Below are 19,847 nucleotides of genomic sequence, written 5' to 3' on the forward strand. Positions count from 1 at the left end.
CAGCTGTATATATATGGCTTTTAGGTGTATATGGAGAGAGGGAGAGGGAGGAAGCAGGGGGTGTGGCTCTCAGGGTCTCTCAGCCCTGCCCCCGTGTAGGGAGAACCCACGTGTCTGCAGGCCTCGATGGAAAGTTGGAGGACTTGGAATTCACTGTTTACACCACGACTTAATGCCAAAGCAGTGGTCCCCACGCGCCTGTCCCTGAATGCTTTGTATCTATGGTACATTAACATGTTTTCTCTTAAAGAGGAGAGTTTGGACCAGTGCTGTCAATATAATCAAACGTCAAGTGAACTAAAGTGTTGCGTGCCATCCATCTGACTGCAGGGAGTAAGGAGGCCTCCTCATATCCAGAGGATCATTTAGTAAATTGCAAACACTCCTGTCTCTGCTTGCACCATTTACAATCTTATGAGTCTTGGAAGCCTTCTCCGTTTTCTGGATGGGGTGCTGTGGTCCGATATGAACCTTGGTTCCCAAGACTCAGGTGTGCTGCCTGGGTGTCGATACAGCAGGTGGACACAAGGTCATAGTCACTGGGAGGCAGTGATCTTGTTAAGGTGTTTTTGCTTTGTGATTTGTCTTTGGCTTATCATAACCTTAACATGTAACGTGGGACCTGCACAATGCCTCTCTCTTAAATGCAAATACTTCTGGGCCACTTGCTCGTTTTGACATCGATTTCCTTTTTATGATGCCAAATAATTGGTGTTCTTTTTCCCTTGCCTGAAAAAATCAAGACATGGACAAGAGCACCAAAAGGAATAGAGGTGTTTATGCTTTATAAAGTTTTGCACTTGGCAATAGGTGTTCATGAAATCAGGATTGTGAAGCACAGGGTTCTCCGAGCAGACACTGATTGCTTCTTTAATTATTTGAGCTACGGCTTTGTTCTCACCTCTAATACCCAAGCTATGGATTTATGGTAGAAAAGAGCTTTCTGACATTTTTAGTGACAGTATGGTAAATAAGTGGCGAATAAACCTACATTGATTTTTGTGCAACTGTTTTGTAAAAAGTACTAAGAGAGGGTGGGGGTTTGGGGAGCCCCACTTGCCAGCTGTAGGGAAGCTATAACTAACGCAGCTATAACTAATGTGTGTGTTAGGACAAATTCCTCAGGGGCTCCCATGGACTTGACATTGGCCAGGGCAAAGGGAACTCCCCTTGGGTGGTGTTAGCTGTGTAGAGAGTCATACTGAATGTGATGCATAAGGCTATTCTACTCACCTTGTCACGTTGCTACCTACAGTCATTGAAATCAACAAGAGGGACATAGTTTTCCTGGTCGATGGCTCTTCTGCCCTGGGACTGGTCAGCTTCAATGCAATCCGCGACTTCGTTGCCAAGGTCATCCAGAGGCTGGAGATCGGACAGGATTATATCCAAGTGGCAGTGGCTCAGTATGCAGACACCGTGAGGCCGGAGTTTTATTTCAATACCTACCCCACCAAGAGGGAGGTCATGACCGCCGTGAGGAAAATGAAGCCCATGGATGGCTCGGCCTTGTACACAGGCTCTGCTCTGGACTTTGCTCGGAACAACCTGTTCACTGGGGCAGCCGGCTATCGGGCCGCCGAGGGGGTCCCTAAGCTTTTGGTGCTGATTACAGGTGGTAAGTCCTTAGATGAAGTCAGCCAACCTGCCCAGGAGCTGAAGAGAAGCGGCATCATGGCCTTTGCCATCGGGAACAAGGTGGCCAACCGGGCTGAGCTGGAAGAGATCGCTTTCGATTCCTCCCTGGTGTTCATTCCTGCCGAGTTCCGAACCGCCCCTTTGCAGGGTGTGCTGCCTGGCTTGCTGGCGCCTCTCAGGACCCTCTCTGGAACCACTGAAGGTGCGGTGGGGAGGGTGTCAGACACATGAGAGGGCTGTCTCCAGGCAGAGTCTCTGGGGAAAAAGCAAACCCAAGTTTTATTTGTGTTCAGCTGAGAGACACCTTTTAAATGATGGAAACCATAGCAACAAACAAGATTTATTTGGGGTTTCCTTTTACCCTGTCTTGGGAAATATATAACTTAAAACACCATGTGATACAACTGTATGTCTTAAAATAAGAGTCGTGTGACTTAGGCTATAGGACCAGAGACCACCTGTCTTTGAAGCTTCTGGCCGAGAGATCACCTCTCTGTTCTGATCCCTCCTGAGGCCCCAGCATTCTGTCTCTACTGGTGGCTCCTGTCCAGCCCCCTCCCCCCTCCACCAAGATGAAGCCTGGCTCTTCCTTTCCCAAGTAGACAGTTTACTTCTAAATGGTCCAAACCTGAGCAGTATAGAGCATTCATCCTCTGTCCTCTCTCTTTAAGGGATTTCCTTCAATGGGGAAGCATAGTGAGGGGATGCATGTACAGATAAAAACCCAGTGGTTCTCCAAACCCCTCATTTATTATGGTTATCACTGAACAGTTATTTTTAAAGACAGGATAATGGTCAATGAGCTTACGAATTGAATCAGTGCAATTCACCGTCCTTAAAGAAGATGGATATCACAGAAACAAGCTTTTCTGCCTCACAAACTTCACCACTGGAAGGATGTTCGGTGCATGACCCACGGTGCATGGATGCATGCTTTCTCCTCAAGCTTTCTCGTCTTCTAAAATCCTCTCTCTCTCTCTCTTTTATTTCCTTAAGACTTCTAATCCACACTTTCAGGGCCAAAGTTCAATTTGATAGAACATAGGATATAAGTAGTTGTTAGGCTTCAATTTTAGTGAAACGCCAGGGAAGAGATGGGAAAGAATTTGATGGCATGTGTTGGGGAAAACACTCTGATTTGAGCATTGTACTTTCGATTCTTTATGAGCACAACCTCAGCCAAGCATAGCAAAGAGTCTCTTTGCATTTTAATGTGTTTCCATGATCCTGTGATCTCACCCAGGAGGAATCCCCATGGGCACTGGTTGGATTATTGCCTGCCAATGCCGTGACTCTCCCATAGAAGAGTCTCAGTAGAGAATGACAGGTGGGCCTCCCTAGGAATATTTCAAGATGAGAACAGCCTAATTTGTTGATTTTTTTAGCCTTAGGGAACTCATGTTCTCAGGTTAACTTGGGCTAACCCTTCTAATCTATCTGTAAGTGGAAATTTCTCTGTAAATGTGTACAGGGAAATGCAGAGGGACCCAGTCTCGCCCAGGTAAACCTGGCTCTGACCGTGGTCATAAGCCGAGTGATGCAGAAAGGAGCAACACCCTTGCAGAATTCATTTCCAGGCAAGGAATGTTCTGTTTCAAGGATTCTGATCACTTTTGTTGGTTGTAAACATTCTAGCTTTTGGCACTGTATCTCTCTGTGAGCCAACTTGGTTTCGTAATGTCAGCTATCAATACTCCTCACAAACACCAGCCCCCACTGGAGGAAAATATGCAGCTTTATGCCATATTTTACGAGATGGACGTGCTTGGCCTCACTGATGTTCTCTGTGTTCTACATGTTGGCATGTGTGCCTGGGCTGTGGGCACACATGAGGAAGCCCTCTGTGGTTGTGTATGTCTCACTGTGTTTTCTGTGCTCCACTGCAGTTCACGTAAACAAAAGGGATATCATCTTTCTTTTGGATGGATCGTTCAACGTTGGAAAGACCAATTTCCCTTACGTGCGGGACTTTGTCGTAAATGTAGTTAACAGCCTTGATGTTGGAAGCGACCACTTTCGTGTCGGTTTAGTGCAATTTAGTGACACTCCAGTGACGGAGTTCTCTCTGAACACCTACCAGACCAAGTCAGATTTGCTAGCTCACCTGAGGCAGCTGCAGCTCAAGGGGGGTTTGGGCCTGAACACGGGCGCAGCCCTAAGCTATGTCTATGACAACCACTTCACCGAAGCTGGCGGCAGCAGGATCCGGGACCGTGTGCCGCAACTCCTGCTCTTGCTCACAGCCGGGCAGTCTGAGGACTCCTATTTGCAAGCTGCCAATGCCCTAGCACGCGCAGGCATCCTGACCTTTTGTGTGGGCACTAGCCAGGCCAATAAGGCAGAGCTTGAGCAGATTGCTTTTAACCCGAGCCTGGTGTATCTCATGGATGATTTCAGCTCCCTGCCTGCTTTGCCTCAGCAGCTGATTCAGCCCCTAACCACTTATGTTAGTGGAGGTGTGGAGGAAGTGCCACTCGCCCAGCCAGGTAACGCTCTCCGACTGCTCCGGGCTCCCTCGTCCCCCCTGACACCACTTTGGCAGGCAGGTGGCCCGATCTGAACTTCAGAGCGTGGCAATAAGCTATAGAAAGATGATGGGCTCTCTTTGGTTGAAGGAATTTGAAGGGGGGCTTGAGACACTGTACCAGCAAGCTTAGATGCTCTGTCTAAAGGATGTTTGTTCATGAAAGAAGGTCTAGAAAATCCAGCTTCTGTTCTGTCCTGGTTATCCCAATCTTGATTCAGAAGCTTTACTTATTTATTTTTTTGCCCCAATACCTCTGAAGATTCTGGTGAGCAAATCCAGATGGAAATGGGAGAAAAACAGAGAAAGAGAGAGAGATGGATTCCCTTTCATACATGAGTATGCACTGGGAGCATTGAAAAATGGAAAGGATTTTCCTGATATGATATTTTTATGCTACAAATCTGCTGTATCTAGAACATTATTTGTCATAAACCCAATGAAGGCTGTATCTTTATGTGATGGCAAAATGGTTTCCAAAGGAAGTCTGGATGATGATGATGACTGCAAATTACTAGGGTGATGAGATACAGACTCTTAGATCTACCAGTTGCTGACATCACAGATGGGTAGCAAGAGAGATCCCACTGAAACATAATCAAAATAGTTTTAAGAACCGTGTGTGCCTAAAATAATGTTCACATGACATGCTGTACCCCCCTATGTCTGTGTTTTCTGTTGTCTGATCACAGCAGATTGGAAATCACTGACAGAGATCCTGACCCACAGACCGATAATGGACACTATTTGGGGTTCTAACCCATAAGCTCAAATTTAATGAAAAGAGAATCTAATTAGAGCATGTCTACCTGTCAGGTGGATAACCCATATCAGCGTTTGTCACTAGAGACAGATCAATTTTTAAGCAGAAGAACAACAGGGCCATATTTGCAATAGTTCTGTTTATAACAATTTGAAAACACTGTCTGTTCTCCTAGAGTGGTTGCCACCTGATATAAGAACAGGACCCTCTGGGCTTTTCTTTGGCCTGCTTTGTCGAGGAAGCATGATGTTAGGTTGGGCAGACCCATCTAGTTGTCCTAATCCTGTGCATAGATGAAAGGGGGCATGTGAAAGACACCTGGTGTGGGTTTTCTCTTCCCTTGCTGGTGCAGTGATCATCAGATGAATTTTGTGAATTCCCATTACCAAAAGCTGGTGGTTCTGGGCTCAGGTCAGTTTGGTGCCTGTTGTGTTCTTGTCCCTCACTGTGTCCTAACTCTCTTTCATTGTAGAGAACAAGCGAGACATCCTGTTCCTCTTTGATGGCTCAGCCAATCTCGTGGGCCAGTTCCCTGCCGTCCGCGACTTCCTCTACAAGGTCATTGATGAGCTGGATGTGAAACCTGACAGGACCCGGATTGCGGTGGCTCAGTACAGCGATGATGTCAGGGTGGAGTCCCGTTTTGATGAGCACCAGAACAAGCCCGAGATCCTGAATCTCGTGAAGAGAATGAAGATCAAGACAGGCAAAGCCCTCAACCTGGGCTATGCCCTGGACTACGCACAGAGGTACATCTTTGTGAAGTCTACTGGAAGCCGGGTCGAGGATGGAGTGCTTCAGTTCCTGGTGCTGCTGGTGGCGGGAAGGTCATCCGATCGTGTGGACAGGCCAGCTCTCAACCTGAAACAGAGTGGGGTGGTGCCCTTCATCCTCCAGGCCAAGAACGCAGACCCTGCCGAGCTGGAGCAGATAGTACCGTCCCCCGCCTTTATCTTGGCTGCAGAGTCACTTCCCAAGATTGGAGACCTTCAACCACAGATCGTAAACCTCTTAAAATCGGTGCAAAATGGGGCACCAACACCAGGTAAGGCATACATAGAACTTCTGGTTGCTTCTGCAGCTCAGTTGTCCCATGCTTGAGTTGATGGTAGGCGGCTGGCTCCTGGTCTCCGGGTAGAAGCCCTCCTTGGGTTTCCAAGAAAGATAGGTGATTTCTGCAGGAACAATGGAATATGGCTTTTCTTTCCCCGAGGTGACTCTCTAACAAAACAGGAGAATCAGGGTGATTATTTTTAAGAGCATTAGAATATTTTGTAATAAGATACATTATAAAGATTTAGCTATATCAGTGGTTAAAAATAATCCTTTTTTTAAAAAAAAAACACACTGTTTTTACTATATATATAATAAAAGCCATATAACACGGTTACATTAGAGCTAAAACAGTCTTCATCTTCATATATTTCCCTGATTTCTTATTTTAAGTGAGTATCACTGTGTCATAATTCATTCTCTGCATTCATGAAAACCATAAAGCATGAAGAGAGGCAGGCACATTCCCATTATAAACGCTGCATTAAAGTTTCTCAGTACTAATCTTTGTTACCATGACTTCATGCTTAACCACTTTGCATTTGGTGATAAAACTGCAGCAAAAAGAGTAATTAATTTCACATATAATCCCTTTGATTGAAAATAGAGAATCTAGAGCTTCTCTACATTGACTGTTGAGCACGTTCGCTGTGGGTTTTGGGTTGTAACCTGGACATCTGGGTTACATTTCCCCCCATTTATCTGCTGTCACTTGCAGTACATCAGTCAAAACCTCTCATCTATAAAGTGCTAACGGTTGTGCAGACTCCGCCGACCATGTCTCTCTCCCTGCCCCCAACATTTCTTCTTGAGTACAACATTGAAACTTAACAATACTGTTCAAACATGGAAAAGTTCTAAAATAAAAGGGCTATCTGTATGTATTGGTGCATCCGTTTCCTAATCCTGCTTTAATAAATTATGATAATTTAAGTGGCTTAAAGCAAAATGAATTTACTATCTTAAGTTTTAGAGGTCAGAAATCCAAAATCTGTTTTACTGGGCTAAAATCAAGGTGTCAACATGCTTGCTTTCCTTCTGGAGGTTCTGGCCGTTTACCCACTTCCTTATCTTTTCCAGTGTCTAGGGGCTGCCTGCATCCTTGGTCCATGGCCCCCTCTTCCATCTTCAAAGCCAGCAGATCTTCAAAGCAGATCTTCTCCTATCTCTGGCCTCTTGTTTCCATCCTTACCTCTTCTGCCTCTAACTCTAATCCTCTTATCTCCCTTTTATAAGGACACACGATTGATTACACTGGATCTACCTGGATAATCCGGGAGAATCTCCCCATGCCTCTAAGCCTTAATTTAATCACACCTGCAGATTTTCTTCCATATAAATTCCAGGGATTAGGAGTTGGATATCTTAGGAGTTATTTGGTCAACCACAAATTGGTATGAAATTATCCCTACTGTGTCCCGTGTGAGTCACAGAGGATGTCTTCCTTCTAGTTTCAGTTGAAAAGGATGTGGTGTTTCTGATCGACGGCTCCGAGGGTGTCAGGAGCGGCTTCCCGCTGTTGAAAGAGTTTGTCCAGAGAGTGGTGGAGAGCCTGGACGTGGGTGCGGACCGGGTGCGTGTAGCTGTGGTGCAGTACAGCGACCGGACCAGGCCCGAGTTCTACCTGAATTCCTACATGGACCAGCAGAGCATCGTCAGTGCCATCCGCGGGCTGACGCTGCTGGGCGGGCCAACCCCCAATACCGGGGCCGCCCTGGACTTTGTCCTGAGGAACATCCTGATTGGCTCCGCCGGAAGCCGCATAGCAGAAGGCGTCCCCCAGCTCCTCATCGTCCTCGCGGCCGACAGGTCTGGGGATGATGTGAGCGGCCCCTCGGTGGTCCTGAAGAGGGGAGGGGCCGTGCCTATCGGCATCGGCATCGGGAACGCTGACATCACCGAGATGCAGACCATCTCCCTCATCCCGGACTTCGCAGTGGCCATTCCCACCTTCCGGCAGCTGGGCACCGTCCAACAGGTCATCTCCGAGAGAGTGACCCAGCTCAGCCGCGAGGAGCTGAGCAGGTTGCGGGCATCTGTGGTCCCTGTAACAAGCCCGGGTAAGGAGCGGATTCTTTGGCTCTTCATTCCTTGACATATCTGGGGCTCCTTGTTTGGACTGTGGGTTACAAAGGATTCTCAGTTTTGTTTCCTCAGCTGTAGGGAGTGAAAACCAGAGTCACACGAAGAATCAGGAACCACGTGGGCTCGGTGCCAGAAATGGCTTGGGGAGATGCTAAGATTCATGTTTTTGGCCAAATTCAAGTCTCAAGGATGGGCGTAGGCTTGGCTTTCAGCTCAGACCCCTAATTCTGCATAAAGGCTCTGTATAGCTAACCAAAGAGAGAGGCCATCTAATTGATAGTTCCAGTTCAATGCCGGGTCCAGGCTTTCCCTGGTTGGTCGGTCCAGCTGGCAGCCTCCTGTGATCGAGGAGGGAGTTCGACCACAGGTGGCCTATCAAGCTGGATCACAGTCTCTGAAATATTTCCAGAGCCAATGTGTGAAGATTGCTTTTGAATTTGCTTGGGGCAGAGGAGTAAGTGTCTTAACTGGCAGGAAGTCCATCTGGCTGTTATGACCTCGGCTTCTTCTATGTCTTCCTTCCTGTTCCCGTCTCCTAGGCCTGATACAATGAACTGGAAAGTGGAGGGAACCTTACTTGCTCAGAAGGAAGGGAGCTCAGATAGACCCCCCCTTCCAAAAATGCCCACAGAGGGCCTGCCCTCCCTGGACACTCGGGTGGGGAGGTCACAGTGGTGAACAGGCACATGCATCCTCGCTCCTGTGTGGTTCACATTCTACAGAACCATCCACATCAAGGCTTGGGGAGGGGAAAATGGGAAGGGCTCGTGGGGAAGGGGGAGGGAAGAGTACAAGCAAGTGAGAGAAAAGTCGATGCAGGACACAGTGCTGTCCGGGAGGGTGAGGGAGGGAGGGTGACCGGCACGGTGCTGCAGAGAGGATCGCTCCCCCTCGCCGATGTCCACGCAGAGTGCAGCCTGCCCTGAAAGCCTTCCCTGGAATGTTCTAGAGGGCTTGCCATCAAATAAATTTGGGAAGGCAGTGGGATAAATGAAGTGAGGGTCTTTTTGGTTTTGGTTTTGCCCTAATTGATATGTTTTGTGTATCCCCAGTACAATAAGGGAACACAACGTTTCCAAAACTTGTTTGGCTGCAGGAGTCGTTTTTCTTTACTTTCTTTTTTTTTTTTTTTTTTTTTTTTTACTTTATACTGGGGTCTAGTTGATTTACAGTGTTGTGTTTGTTTCAGGTGTGCAGCAAAGTGATTCAGTTATACATGTACATATATCTATTATTTTAAAAATTCTTTCCCCATTTAGGTTATTACAGAATATTGAGTAGAGTTCCCTGTGCTCTACAGTAGGTCCTTGTTGGTTATCTATTTTAAATATAGTAGCGTGTCTATGTCAATCCCAAACCCCCAATTTATCCCCCCCCATCTTTTTTTATGGGGCATTGGAGGTACTGGTACTCCCAAGAAGGCACTTGGGAAATGCTGTCATTGTGTGTGTGCAGCTTACTTATACACAAGCCTATGTTTCTACAACAGTACGACTCCTGGTCCATCGGCTCTCCCGCTCTTCAAGATGACTGTTTTCTACCTTCTCCTTCTCCTGCTTCTTCTACACGTCTCCTCCCTCCGCTTACTCTGAGCTGGTGACCCTGATTCCCATTTCACTGAGAAAATACAAGTAAATTGAAAAAGAACTTCCAGAAGCCGTACTCGGTCTGTCCCAGCATCAGTGTCCATGTCTCGGCTGCCCTCCCGTTCCTTGGAGGAACTGTCCCTGCTTCCCTGGGCAGCCTCACCGCTTCCCTACTCAAGGGTGTCACCTGTAACTCGCCTTCTCTCTCCTGCATCATCAGTTCTCTGACGTTCTGGGTGATTCCATTCACGATACAGACGCAATGCCTTTTCTTTTCTCGTAAAAACTCTCCCTTGATGACCTGCTCCCCGCTGCAGGAGTGCTCCAGGCTCCTTTAGAAAGTGTTGCTGTCTACAATTCTTCTCTGAACACACCCTAACCTGTTGTTTGCTCTCCCTGCTCCACAGAACGTGCTCTGGTCAAGGTTCCTCCATCTGGCAAACCCCAGTAGTCAGTTGTCGGGCACTGTCCCCCTTGACCTATGAGTGTCGTCTGTCACAGGTTCGATCCCCTCCTTCCCGAAACCCCATCCCCACTCGGTCTAGACCTGGCTCCTGTGTGTCTAGGTTCTTCCTCCTGCTGACTTACTTTTCCTTTTGCCCTTTGCTGCTTCCTCCTCTTCCCTCTGACTTGTAATCCCTGAAATGCCCAGGACTCTCTCCTGGGACTGGTATTCTAACTCCAATAGTCTGAATTAGGATACCTTACCAGTCAGGTGGCAGTTCTCTGACAAATTGGGAGGCCGTTCATAAACACTAAGAATTTGGTGTCAATGAAGCTGAAGCCCTATGATAACGTTTGATTCACAGGTGTCGGCGGCAAGAGGGATGTGGTCTTTCTCATCGATGGGTCCCAAAGTGCCGGCCCCGAGTTTCAGTACATCCGTACCCTCATTGAGAGGCTGGTTGACTACCTAGATGTGGGCTTCGACATGACCCGGGTGGCGGTCATCCAGTTCAGCGAGGACCCCAGGGTGGAGTTCCTGCTGAACGCCCACTCCAGCAAGGACGAGGTGCAGAACGCGGTGAGGCGGCTGCGGCCCAAAGGTGGGAGGCAGATCAACATTGGGGGCGCCCTGGAGTACGTGTCAAGGAATATCTTCAAGAGGCCTCTGGGGAGCCGGATTGAAGAGGGAGTCCCTCAGTTCCTGATCCTCATTTCTTCCGGGAAGTCTGATGATGAGGTAGATGAATCAGCAGTAGAGCTCAAGCAGTTTGGTGTGGCACCACTTATAATCGGAAGGAACGCAGACCAGGAGCAGTTGGTGAAGATCTCCCTGAGCCCTGAATACGTGTTCTCAGTGAGCACCTTCCGGGAGCTGCCGAGCCTGGAGCAGAAACTGCTGACACCCATCACAGCCCTAACCTCCGAGCAGATTCAGCAGCTCCTGGCCAGCACGCGCTACCCTCCTCCAGGTAAGACTGGGCGTTTCTTGTTCTTTGTTGTGTCTTCTCGAAAAAACATAAAAAATAACAGGCTCTAAGGCCATGGTGCTCACAAGTAAAATTAAAATAACGGGACACCTGAGATTGAACCAGCTGGATCTATTGCTTGTGGCAGGGAGGAAGGACACACACGCTGGTGAACCACAGGGCATTGCAGCGAGAGGGTGTTAGGAAGGGCTTATGATAGGATTTGAACTCATCATAGATGATTTTGTGGAAGCCTTGAGGAAATGGGACTTTGCCCCGGATCGAATGCTGTCGAGAAGGAGTAATTTTATGATTGGATATCTTACCAAATCTCATGGCTAAAGCTGAAATTGATACAGAAGCAGTAGTCACGCCTATGATCCAGGATGGGGAGTGTCTGGTGATTTTTGTTTTCTTTTTGTCAGTGTTCAGATATGATCAGGGCGTGGCTGTCTCTGATACTGATGTTCTGTGAAATCTTTTATGTGCCACTGGAGAATCCAAGTCCTGGCTGTGTATGCCTGGCCAGCTTTTCTCTTTCTCAAGATAAATGGTTCAATTCCATGACCTGTTCAGCTTTTGCTGTGCTATGTTTCCACGATAAGTAGTCAGTGATTTATGAGGCAAGTGTTGAATTTGTTGAGAGGCAAGATATGAGCTATTTAATAAATGGCATCCAAAAAGTACCTAGAATTCTAATTAATAGGAAGCCATGGTTCATCTTTCCTAGGACTTTTGATTAATTTATAGTTAAAAATGGATTCATGCAAAGAAAATAGGGGCATTAGAGTGAAAATAAAAACTTTGTATAACTGCTAGAGATATGTGAGAAAAAGAAATACTATGAATCAAACACCAGGGACGATGGTGGGGCCTGCTGGAGCGAGTTGGGATTCTCCGGGCTGTCACTAGCTAAGTGGTGGCCTTGGATGAAGTGAGGGCCTTTGTCCTCAGCTATCTCTTTTCTTGCACAACAAAGATGTTGATCCTGGTGATCTCAATCCCTTCTGGTAGTAACAGTTCATGATTCATAGATTATGGTAACCCAGGATTCATTTCTAAGTGCTATTTATATTTTTGAAATGAGTTGTAACCCAGACACCAAAGCCAAAATTAAACTCCAGTAAACTCAGAAAGAGAAAGTTTTGGAGAACTTAAAATATTTCAAGAAGCAGAAATTGTTTTGATGCAAAAGGCCCAATTTGTAATGATTGATTTAAAAAAAGCCTAGGAGATAAACACATGCACATCGGCTTATAATTTTCATGTTAATTGATATTATGGTGCAACATAGAGCAAAGTTCAGAAACGAAACCAGATGCGTGCCAGTCTTGTAGTGAGTTTTCTTTTTTCCTTTTCATCCACAGCTGTGGAGAGTGATGCTGCAGACATCGTCTTCCTAATCGACAGCTCTGACAGTGTGAGGCCGGACGGCATTGCACACATTCGGGACTTTGTTAGCAGGATCGTGCGGAGACTTAACATTGGCCCTAATAAAGTGAGAATTGGGGTCGTGCAGTTCAGCAATGATGTCTTCCCAGAGTTTTACCTGAAGACCTATAAATCCCAGGCCAGTGTGCTGGATGCCATACGTCGCCTGAGGTTCAAAGGGGGGTCTCCGCTGAACACTGGCAAAGCTCTGGAATTCGTGGCAAGGAATTTCTTTGTCAAGTCTGCCGGGAGCCGGATAGAAGACGGGGTGCCCCAACACCTGGTTCTGTTTCTGGGTGGCAAATCCCAGGACGATGTTTCCAGGTATTCCCAGGTGATAAGCTCCGCGGGGATTGCGAGTTTAGGAATAGGAGACCGAAACATCGACAGAATGGAGCTGCAGACCATCACCAACAACTCCAGACTAGTCTTCACGGTTCGGGAGTTCAGAGAGCTCCCCAACATAGAAGAAAGGGTCATGAACTCCTTTGGACCCTCCAGGATCACCCCTGCCCCTCCAGGAGTGGACATGCCCTCTCCCTCACGGCCAGGTATGAGCTGTGGTACCCGTGACTACAGAGCGGGACACCAATTATTTTTTTTAATTGAAAAAAGCAATTAGCATTCATTTAGATAATTTTCTTCTCTCAGGGCTGTGGCTGCCATACGATTAGAAACTAAATACGGGAAAAATAATTGAGTTGAAATTGTAGGAGGAATAGAAGGAAATGCATCTCAGAAAGCATATGGTCATTGATTCTTCCATGAGCTTCCACGAGGCTAATCGTAGCCCCATTGAAAGTTTCTATAAAAGTGCATTGAGGGTTAGCCACAGACTCATTGGCTCTCAGAATAAAATGGCATCTTTGAAGTTGTTCAATCCACACCCCTCCGAACATGATTGGAAGTCAGCCTCTCTCCTAGGTGGGGTCATGGTCCAGTCAACCCTCTTTCTTTGGACTGGTATCGTCGGGAATTTAGAGCTGTCCACCTATAGCTTTGACCTCATGCTCCTGGGTCTGAACTTTGGGGCTGCCAAGAGCAAACTGAGTCCCTCCACCAACCCACGTCTTTCTTAGCTCCTACCCCAGGGGATAGCCCCTCAGACATCTGGAACAAATGATTAGGGTTGGTTTTCCATGGGGCATCTGTACTCCACTTAGCTCTTTCATGTCTTCCTTCTGTGCTGGTGGTGGAACATCTCACACTGCTCCGGATTCCCCTTCTCTCTACTCCAGTCTTGATCCCTTGATTGAAATTAGGGAATTATCTCCAAATGTCGTTGAGTTTCACAGGCTCCAACAAAGCTCTCGGCATGCTGGCTGGTGATCCTCCAAGAGTCTGCTTCCCATTTTCCAATCTGTTTCTCTCAGCCCTCCCTTTCCCCGCCTCTAGCACACCTCCCCCAACTCCTTCCAGACACTGTCATTTATTTTTGACCAGGAGGAAAGTGTGTAGTGGCATTTCCTAAAACCCCTGATATCACAGACTGTTAAATTCATGGCATAATCTCATTTTGCCCGGGATACCTGGGACTCAGTTCCACTGAGTTTTCACGTCTCCTTTCCTTTTGTTTAGGTGATTTATCATTTATCACCTAAACGTGTTTGGAGGACTGTGAATTCAGGAACTCTAAAGGCATGGAATAGAGCCCAAGGTGTCCACTGTGAATGAATTACAGGAATGCCTTATTTTAATCATTTTACATTTTGTGTTTTTGTTCTGGATATAGAAACCAAATTTCTCCTTTTTTTTTTTTCCCATTGTAATCATCTTTAGAGAAAAAGAAAGCAGACATCGTGTTCCTGTTGGATGGTTCCATCAATTTCCGGAGGGACAGTTTCCAGGAAGTGCTCCGTTTCGTGTCTGAAATTGTGGACACGGTTTATGAAGGGGGGGACTCCATCCAAGTGGGGCTGGTCCAGTACAACTCTGACCCCACTGACGAATTCTTCCTGAAGGACTTTTCCACCAAGCAGCAGATTATTGATGCCATCAACAAGGTGGTCTACAAAGGGGGGAGGCACGCAAACACCAAGGTGGGCCTGGAGCACCTGCGGCTGAATCACTTCGTGCCAGAGGCAGGCAGCCGCCTGGATCAGAGGGTCCCACAGATTGCCTTTGTGGTCACCGGAGGAAGGTCGGTGGAGGATGCCCAGGAGGCGAGCCTGGCACTCACTCAGAGAGGCGTCAAAGTGTTCGCGGTGGGCGTGAGGAACATCGACTCAGAGGAGGTGGGGAAGATCGCGTCCAACAGTGCCACGGCGTTCCGAGTGGGGAGCGTCCAGGAGCTGTCGGAATTGAGCGAGCAGGTTTTGGAAACTCTGCATGACGCGATGCATGAAACCTTATGTCCTGGTGTGCCTGATGTTTCCAAAGGTAATGCCCTTTAGGTGCATATTTTCAACCATGTCCTGTCGATGTTGGTGAGTTACCTGTTTACCCAGATCCCCAGCGCTGGCCTCTGGGCTCCTATAGCATCTGGTGTGTCAGGCATTGACTTACATCCATGTGGGTTGGGTCCTGGTTGTCACCTACCACTGTGATCGGATGTGGCTCCAGGATAGGAGTGGATGTCTGTCTTTTCTTGCTCTCACCAGATTTACTCCCTACCCCCTACTCTTTAATCCCCTAAATAATTCAGACTGATTGATGCCTGTTTCTGTTTGTAGGTTTATTAGATCAATTATTTGAGATCAGAGGGTTTGCGTTCTCAAGTGTGTTTAGTCTAAAGCACAAACTCGGGATGCATTTAGATAGACACTGACTGTATACCATGCCAAAGTTGATTAATATCAGCAAAGCAAACATACTGAATGGCCAACAATTTTGGCTCCGAAGAGTCAGCATGAGTTTTCCCAGTGAGAGAGACAGATCTAATTGCTTCTCAGAGCTCATACACAGAAGGTCCCCTTTTGCACTTGAGCGTGGTGTCCTGGTCCACGTCCCGAGCTGTGCCTGTAGGTTGAACACATCTCGGCAGCTCGACTTCGAGCTCATGGCCTGCTTTTCCCTTTACAGTCTGTAACCTGGATGTGATTCTGGGCTTTGATGGCTCAAGAGATCAGAACATATTTGTGGCTCAGAGGGGCTTTGAGTCCAAGATGGACACCATCCTGAATAGAATCAGCCAGATGCAAAGAATCAGCTGCAGCGGCGGCCAGCTGCCCACGGTGCGGGTGTCCGTGGTGGCCAACACGCCCTCAGGCCCCGTGGAGGCCTTTGACTTTGCTGAGTACCAGCCAGAGCTGTTTGAGAAGTTCCAGAGCATGCGCACCCAGCAGCCCTACATCCTCACTGCGGACACGCTGAAGCTCTACCAGAACAAGTTCCGGCAGGCCTCGCCAGACAGTGTGAAGGTGAGGACGGCTGCCTCGTTTCCGCTTCCTGTGCCATCTCTGGGTTTTACTGGGCAGGGGAAACCCTTGATGCCTGGAAGCCCCCTCCCCAAACTGTTCTTCTATAGAGGCTCTTCATGTTTGATGGGGTTGGTGGTGCCTGTATGTAAGGGTCCTTTATTATCAACTGGGCTGAAATGGAATATCTGCTTCTAGTTTTACTAAAGCACTAAAAAAATTCTTGGAAATCAGTAATTAAGCTTGAATGCATTGAATTTGTGAGTAATTCATGTTTAATCATAGTCCTGACCATTAAATGCATTATGTTCTCTATTTGTATTTACTTTTATCTCTCTCTTTCTCTGTATTGGTTCATACACACACACACACACACACACACACACACACACACAATCAGTTTGCTAGGGCTGCCATAACAAAGTTCCACAGGTGGGGTGACTTAAACAACAGGAATTTATTCTCTCACAGTCCTGGAGGCTGGAACTCTGAGATCAGAGCAGCGTCAGGGTTGTTTTCTTGGAGGTCTCTCAACTTGGCTTGGAAATGGCGTCTTCTCCTTCTGTCTCCATGTGGTTTTCCCTCTGTGTGTGTCTGTGTCCTAATCGCCTCATCTTAGAAGGACACCAGTCGTGTCGGATGAGGACCCACTCTAATGACCTCAGTTAACTTAATTGCCTCTTTAAAAGTCCTATTGCCAAACATGGTCACACTCTGAGGCACTGAGGGTTAGGACTTCAAAATATGAATTTTGGAGCCTACAGCACGGGCACACAAACACACACGCACGCATGTACACGCCCACGCATACGCATGATTTCTAGAAACTACACCCCCTAAATAAGAGAATGAGATAAACTTTTTACTTCCATTGTTGATTGTGCTTTTAAATAAATCAAGTCCTACCCTATACCCATTTATTTTATACCTCATTTATTGCACAGTATCAAGGAGCTATGAACATGGGGTGATTGTTTCTCAACCTTGGTCCCCAGTTTCCTCCACTGTAAAGTGGTGGCTTTGAACTGGCTAATCCTCCTCTCAAGGGTCTGTGATGTTTCTTTTACTTTTGGCTGGCGCTTGACGTATCTTTTATCTTCAGGTGGTCATTCATTTTACTGATGGGGTGGATGGAGATCTGGCTGATTTACAAAGAGCATCGGAGGAACTCCGACAAGAAGGTGGGTTCTGGGGCTTTTCTGTGGGAGAAGTAAACCTGGGTGAGGCAGGCACACTGCTGGGCTGGAGAGAAACGACTCCACTAAGGGACCCTCTAGGAGAGCGGCTTCTCTTGGAGGACACCTTATCCCAGCATTTTGGTCCTCTGTCGCCTGCCTGGGGCTACAGGATGGGACAGCAAGGACCCCGTACTTACACAGACAGCTCTGTTACCAAGTCCTGGCACAGACCCCACGGGGTCTCAGGCTCATTCCTGTGGTAGAACATCTAGAAAGCATGATGCTTTTGTAAAAGAACATGAAGTTTTGATTCATTTGGCTGTATTATATAAACTAGGAATTCAGTTTATAGCAAAAAATCTTGCTGTATTTTCCGTTTGCAGTTATCACAGCTCAAAATTACTCCAACGTTAAGAAAAGATACACTTTCACCTAAAATTTGGAAAGCATACTTTCCAAATTTAAGGTGACTGGTTTGCAATGGTACCTGTTATCAGATGTACTGTTTGACTGTTTATCTGCTTTGGAATTTGGTAGCACTGGCTATCAAAAAAGTGGATGCCAACACTAGAGGTTTAAGAAGAATTTGTTGAAGCATAATTTATCATAAGAATGTTCTATTTATTAGCTTGCTTTTCCAGAGCAATGGAGATGAGACTGCTATCATCTGATTTTGGAGATGTGGGATTTCAATTCTTCCCACAGCATACCTGTGTTACATAAGACCAGAGCTTGAGAATTTATGTATGAATAAACTTCATGGTGTTGTTTCCTAGAGTTACATTGATCCATTTACTTACTGGCAAATCAGAAACAATTACTCAGAGGAGTCCAGAGTTCCAGTATTTCCACTCTTCGGAGCAGCTAATTAGTGTGATTAAGCATGGTTCAATTAAAGGCCAAATTTTCTACTGAAGTTTTCTTTAAAAAATAAAAGAGAGTCAGGAGGAAAAGTGCTGTGGCTCTTGAATGCCTAGGTGAGGCTTCTTAAGTGTACCTGTCCCCCCAGGCGTCCGAGCTCTGATCTTCGTGGGCCTTGAACGTGTCACCAACTTGGAGCAGCTGATGCAGCTGGAGTTTGGGCGAGGATTCACGTACAACCGGCCCCTGAGACTGAACTTGCTGGACCTAGACTATGAACTAGCGGAGCAACTTGTGAGTGTTTTATGTATCTACACACAAACTGGTTTAGATAGCACAATATTGGGCATCTCAGGATAACGCAGTCCGTTATCACCAGGCAAACGGAGGAGAGACCGCTGGGTGGGCAATTTAATTCATGTAATTTACTTGGGACCTCCTTTGTTGCCATAACATGAGTCCTGGAAACGGAGCTATCTGAGAACTGGAAAGACGGCCACACGGGCATGGGTGTCGAGGCAGCTGTCGCCTTAGAGTTTGCTCCCTTTAAAGAGACTTCTTTTCATTTATAAGATTGTTGAGAAGCCATAACATTGAGATTGACCCTTCCCTCTGTCAACAGGAAACAGGGAAAACAAGAATATGCAGGAAACGAAAGACCATTTCTGGGTGGAAAGGGGCTTCCATTGCCTTCTTTTCTAGTTCCCTTTGGAGCAAATGAGGGCGCCCCATGAGGCTTCCTAATCTTCTTGGGTTCAGCCTCTCAGCAGGTGGCGTTAACGCCTGAGTTTGGGGGTGAGGCTGGGGGCTTTTGGGACGTGAGGGGGCTGAGCGTTCAACTCAGAGCTTCTTTGGAGGAGGCAGCGGTGCCCTATGGGACGAGCTGACTCCCTCCTGCCCTCCGACCTTCTTCCCAGGGCTGCAATTTGGATTTTTTTATTGAGTGGAAGGAGGTTGAGTTAATTGACAAACCTAGGACATGGGAGAAAGTGAAAACTCTAGGAAATTCACAGCAAGAGAAGGCATTGACCATCGTGAGTTTAGCAGGTAGAAATGTACTTTGGGTGTGCGCTTTCCCACATAAGGCCAGGGGCTGGGATGGGAGGGAATGTCCAGGGTGTCTGACGGGCGCTGGAGTCATTGGTGACTGGTGGTGCGGTGCTTGTGGCTCAGAGGCAGGGATCCCGCCCCGCAGCTGCTCCCAGGCCTCCTCCAGGCTGGCGCCATGTTCCGTGACTCTGACCAGGGCTCTGGGGAAGGGCATATGGTCTCTGCTCTGAAACCACCTTCCATCCTGGCCGTCTGCAATGGTTTGTCAGGTTTTGCTTTCTGGAGCTTAAAAATATGTAAGCTATGCTTAACATCTGAAGCTTGAATATCTATGTTGGAAACTTCTAGAAATAAGGCCCAGCCTGAGGTGACATTGTGAATAAGATGCATTATCTTTGGTGGTTCTTCGGAGTCCATTTGTGACACTGTATTACCCACCAATGGCTAAGCCTTCAAGAGAGTGCCGTAGGAGGTAACTTTATCTCTTGCTGTGGATGCCACAGTCCTCAGACGGCACATTTATGCCTTTTTTTCTAGACATTTATTGAGATCTGAGCTTCGTTTTTTGTCTTGGTAGGACAACATTGCCGAGAAAGCCTGCTGTGGGGTTCCCTGCAAATGCTCTGGACAAAGAGGAGACCGAGGGCCCATTGGCAGCATTGGGCCAAAGGTATGGTGGTTTTACCCTTTTCTTACACCTGAGACTAGATTTCAGAGCCGTCATTACTTTGGCTGGGGAATATCTCTGGTATGATGGTGGGGAGATGGAAATGGGAGGAGAAGGAACTAGCTGTGGTGTAGGACAGATCTGAGGTGCAGACCTTGTCCCTGTGTCTGCTCCCTCCTCCCTTTCCACTGGGTTCTTTTATGCATTGGTTCTTCATTTTATAAAATTATGTTAAGACCAGTG

General features: G+C 47.2%; 1 protein-coding gene across 2 annotated transcripts in view; it reads left to right on the plus strand.

The window, feature by feature from the left end:
• COL6A3 (collagen type VI alpha 3 chain) overlaps positions 1-19,847 on the plus strand; it is a gene marked incomplete at its 5' end in the record, with an annotated part of 68,697 nt that overhangs the window by 10,828 nt on the left and 38,022 nt on the right. For both annotated transcript variants that reach the window (XM_079710203.1, XM_079710204.1), the window contains 11 exons: positions 1,256-1,840; positions 3,525-4,124; positions 5,398-5,970; positions 7,430-8,038; positions 10,459-11,064; positions 12,429-13,043; positions 14,272-14,871; positions 15,514-15,851; positions 16,951-17,029; positions 18,036-18,181; positions 19,515-19,607. In XM_079710203.1, coding sequence (XP_079566329.1) covers positions 1,256-1,840; positions 3,525-4,124; positions 5,398-5,970; positions 7,430-8,038; positions 10,459-11,064; positions 12,429-13,043; positions 14,272-14,871; positions 15,514-15,851; positions 16,951-17,029; positions 18,036-18,181; positions 19,515-19,607 — 4,844 coding nt within the window. The remainder of the gene's footprint in view (positions 1-1,255; positions 1,841-3,524; positions 4,125-5,397; positions 5,971-7,429; positions 8,039-10,458; positions 11,065-12,428; positions 13,044-14,271; positions 14,872-15,513; positions 15,852-16,950; positions 17,030-18,035; positions 18,182-19,514; positions 19,608-19,847) is intronic.

This window comes from Hyperoodon ampullatus (genome assembly GCF_949752795.1).
Source record: "Hyperoodon ampullatus genome assembly, chromosome: 8".
Classification (NCBI taxonomy): Eukaryota; Metazoa; Chordata; class Mammalia; order Artiodactyla; family Ziphiidae; genus Hyperoodon; species Hyperoodon ampullatus.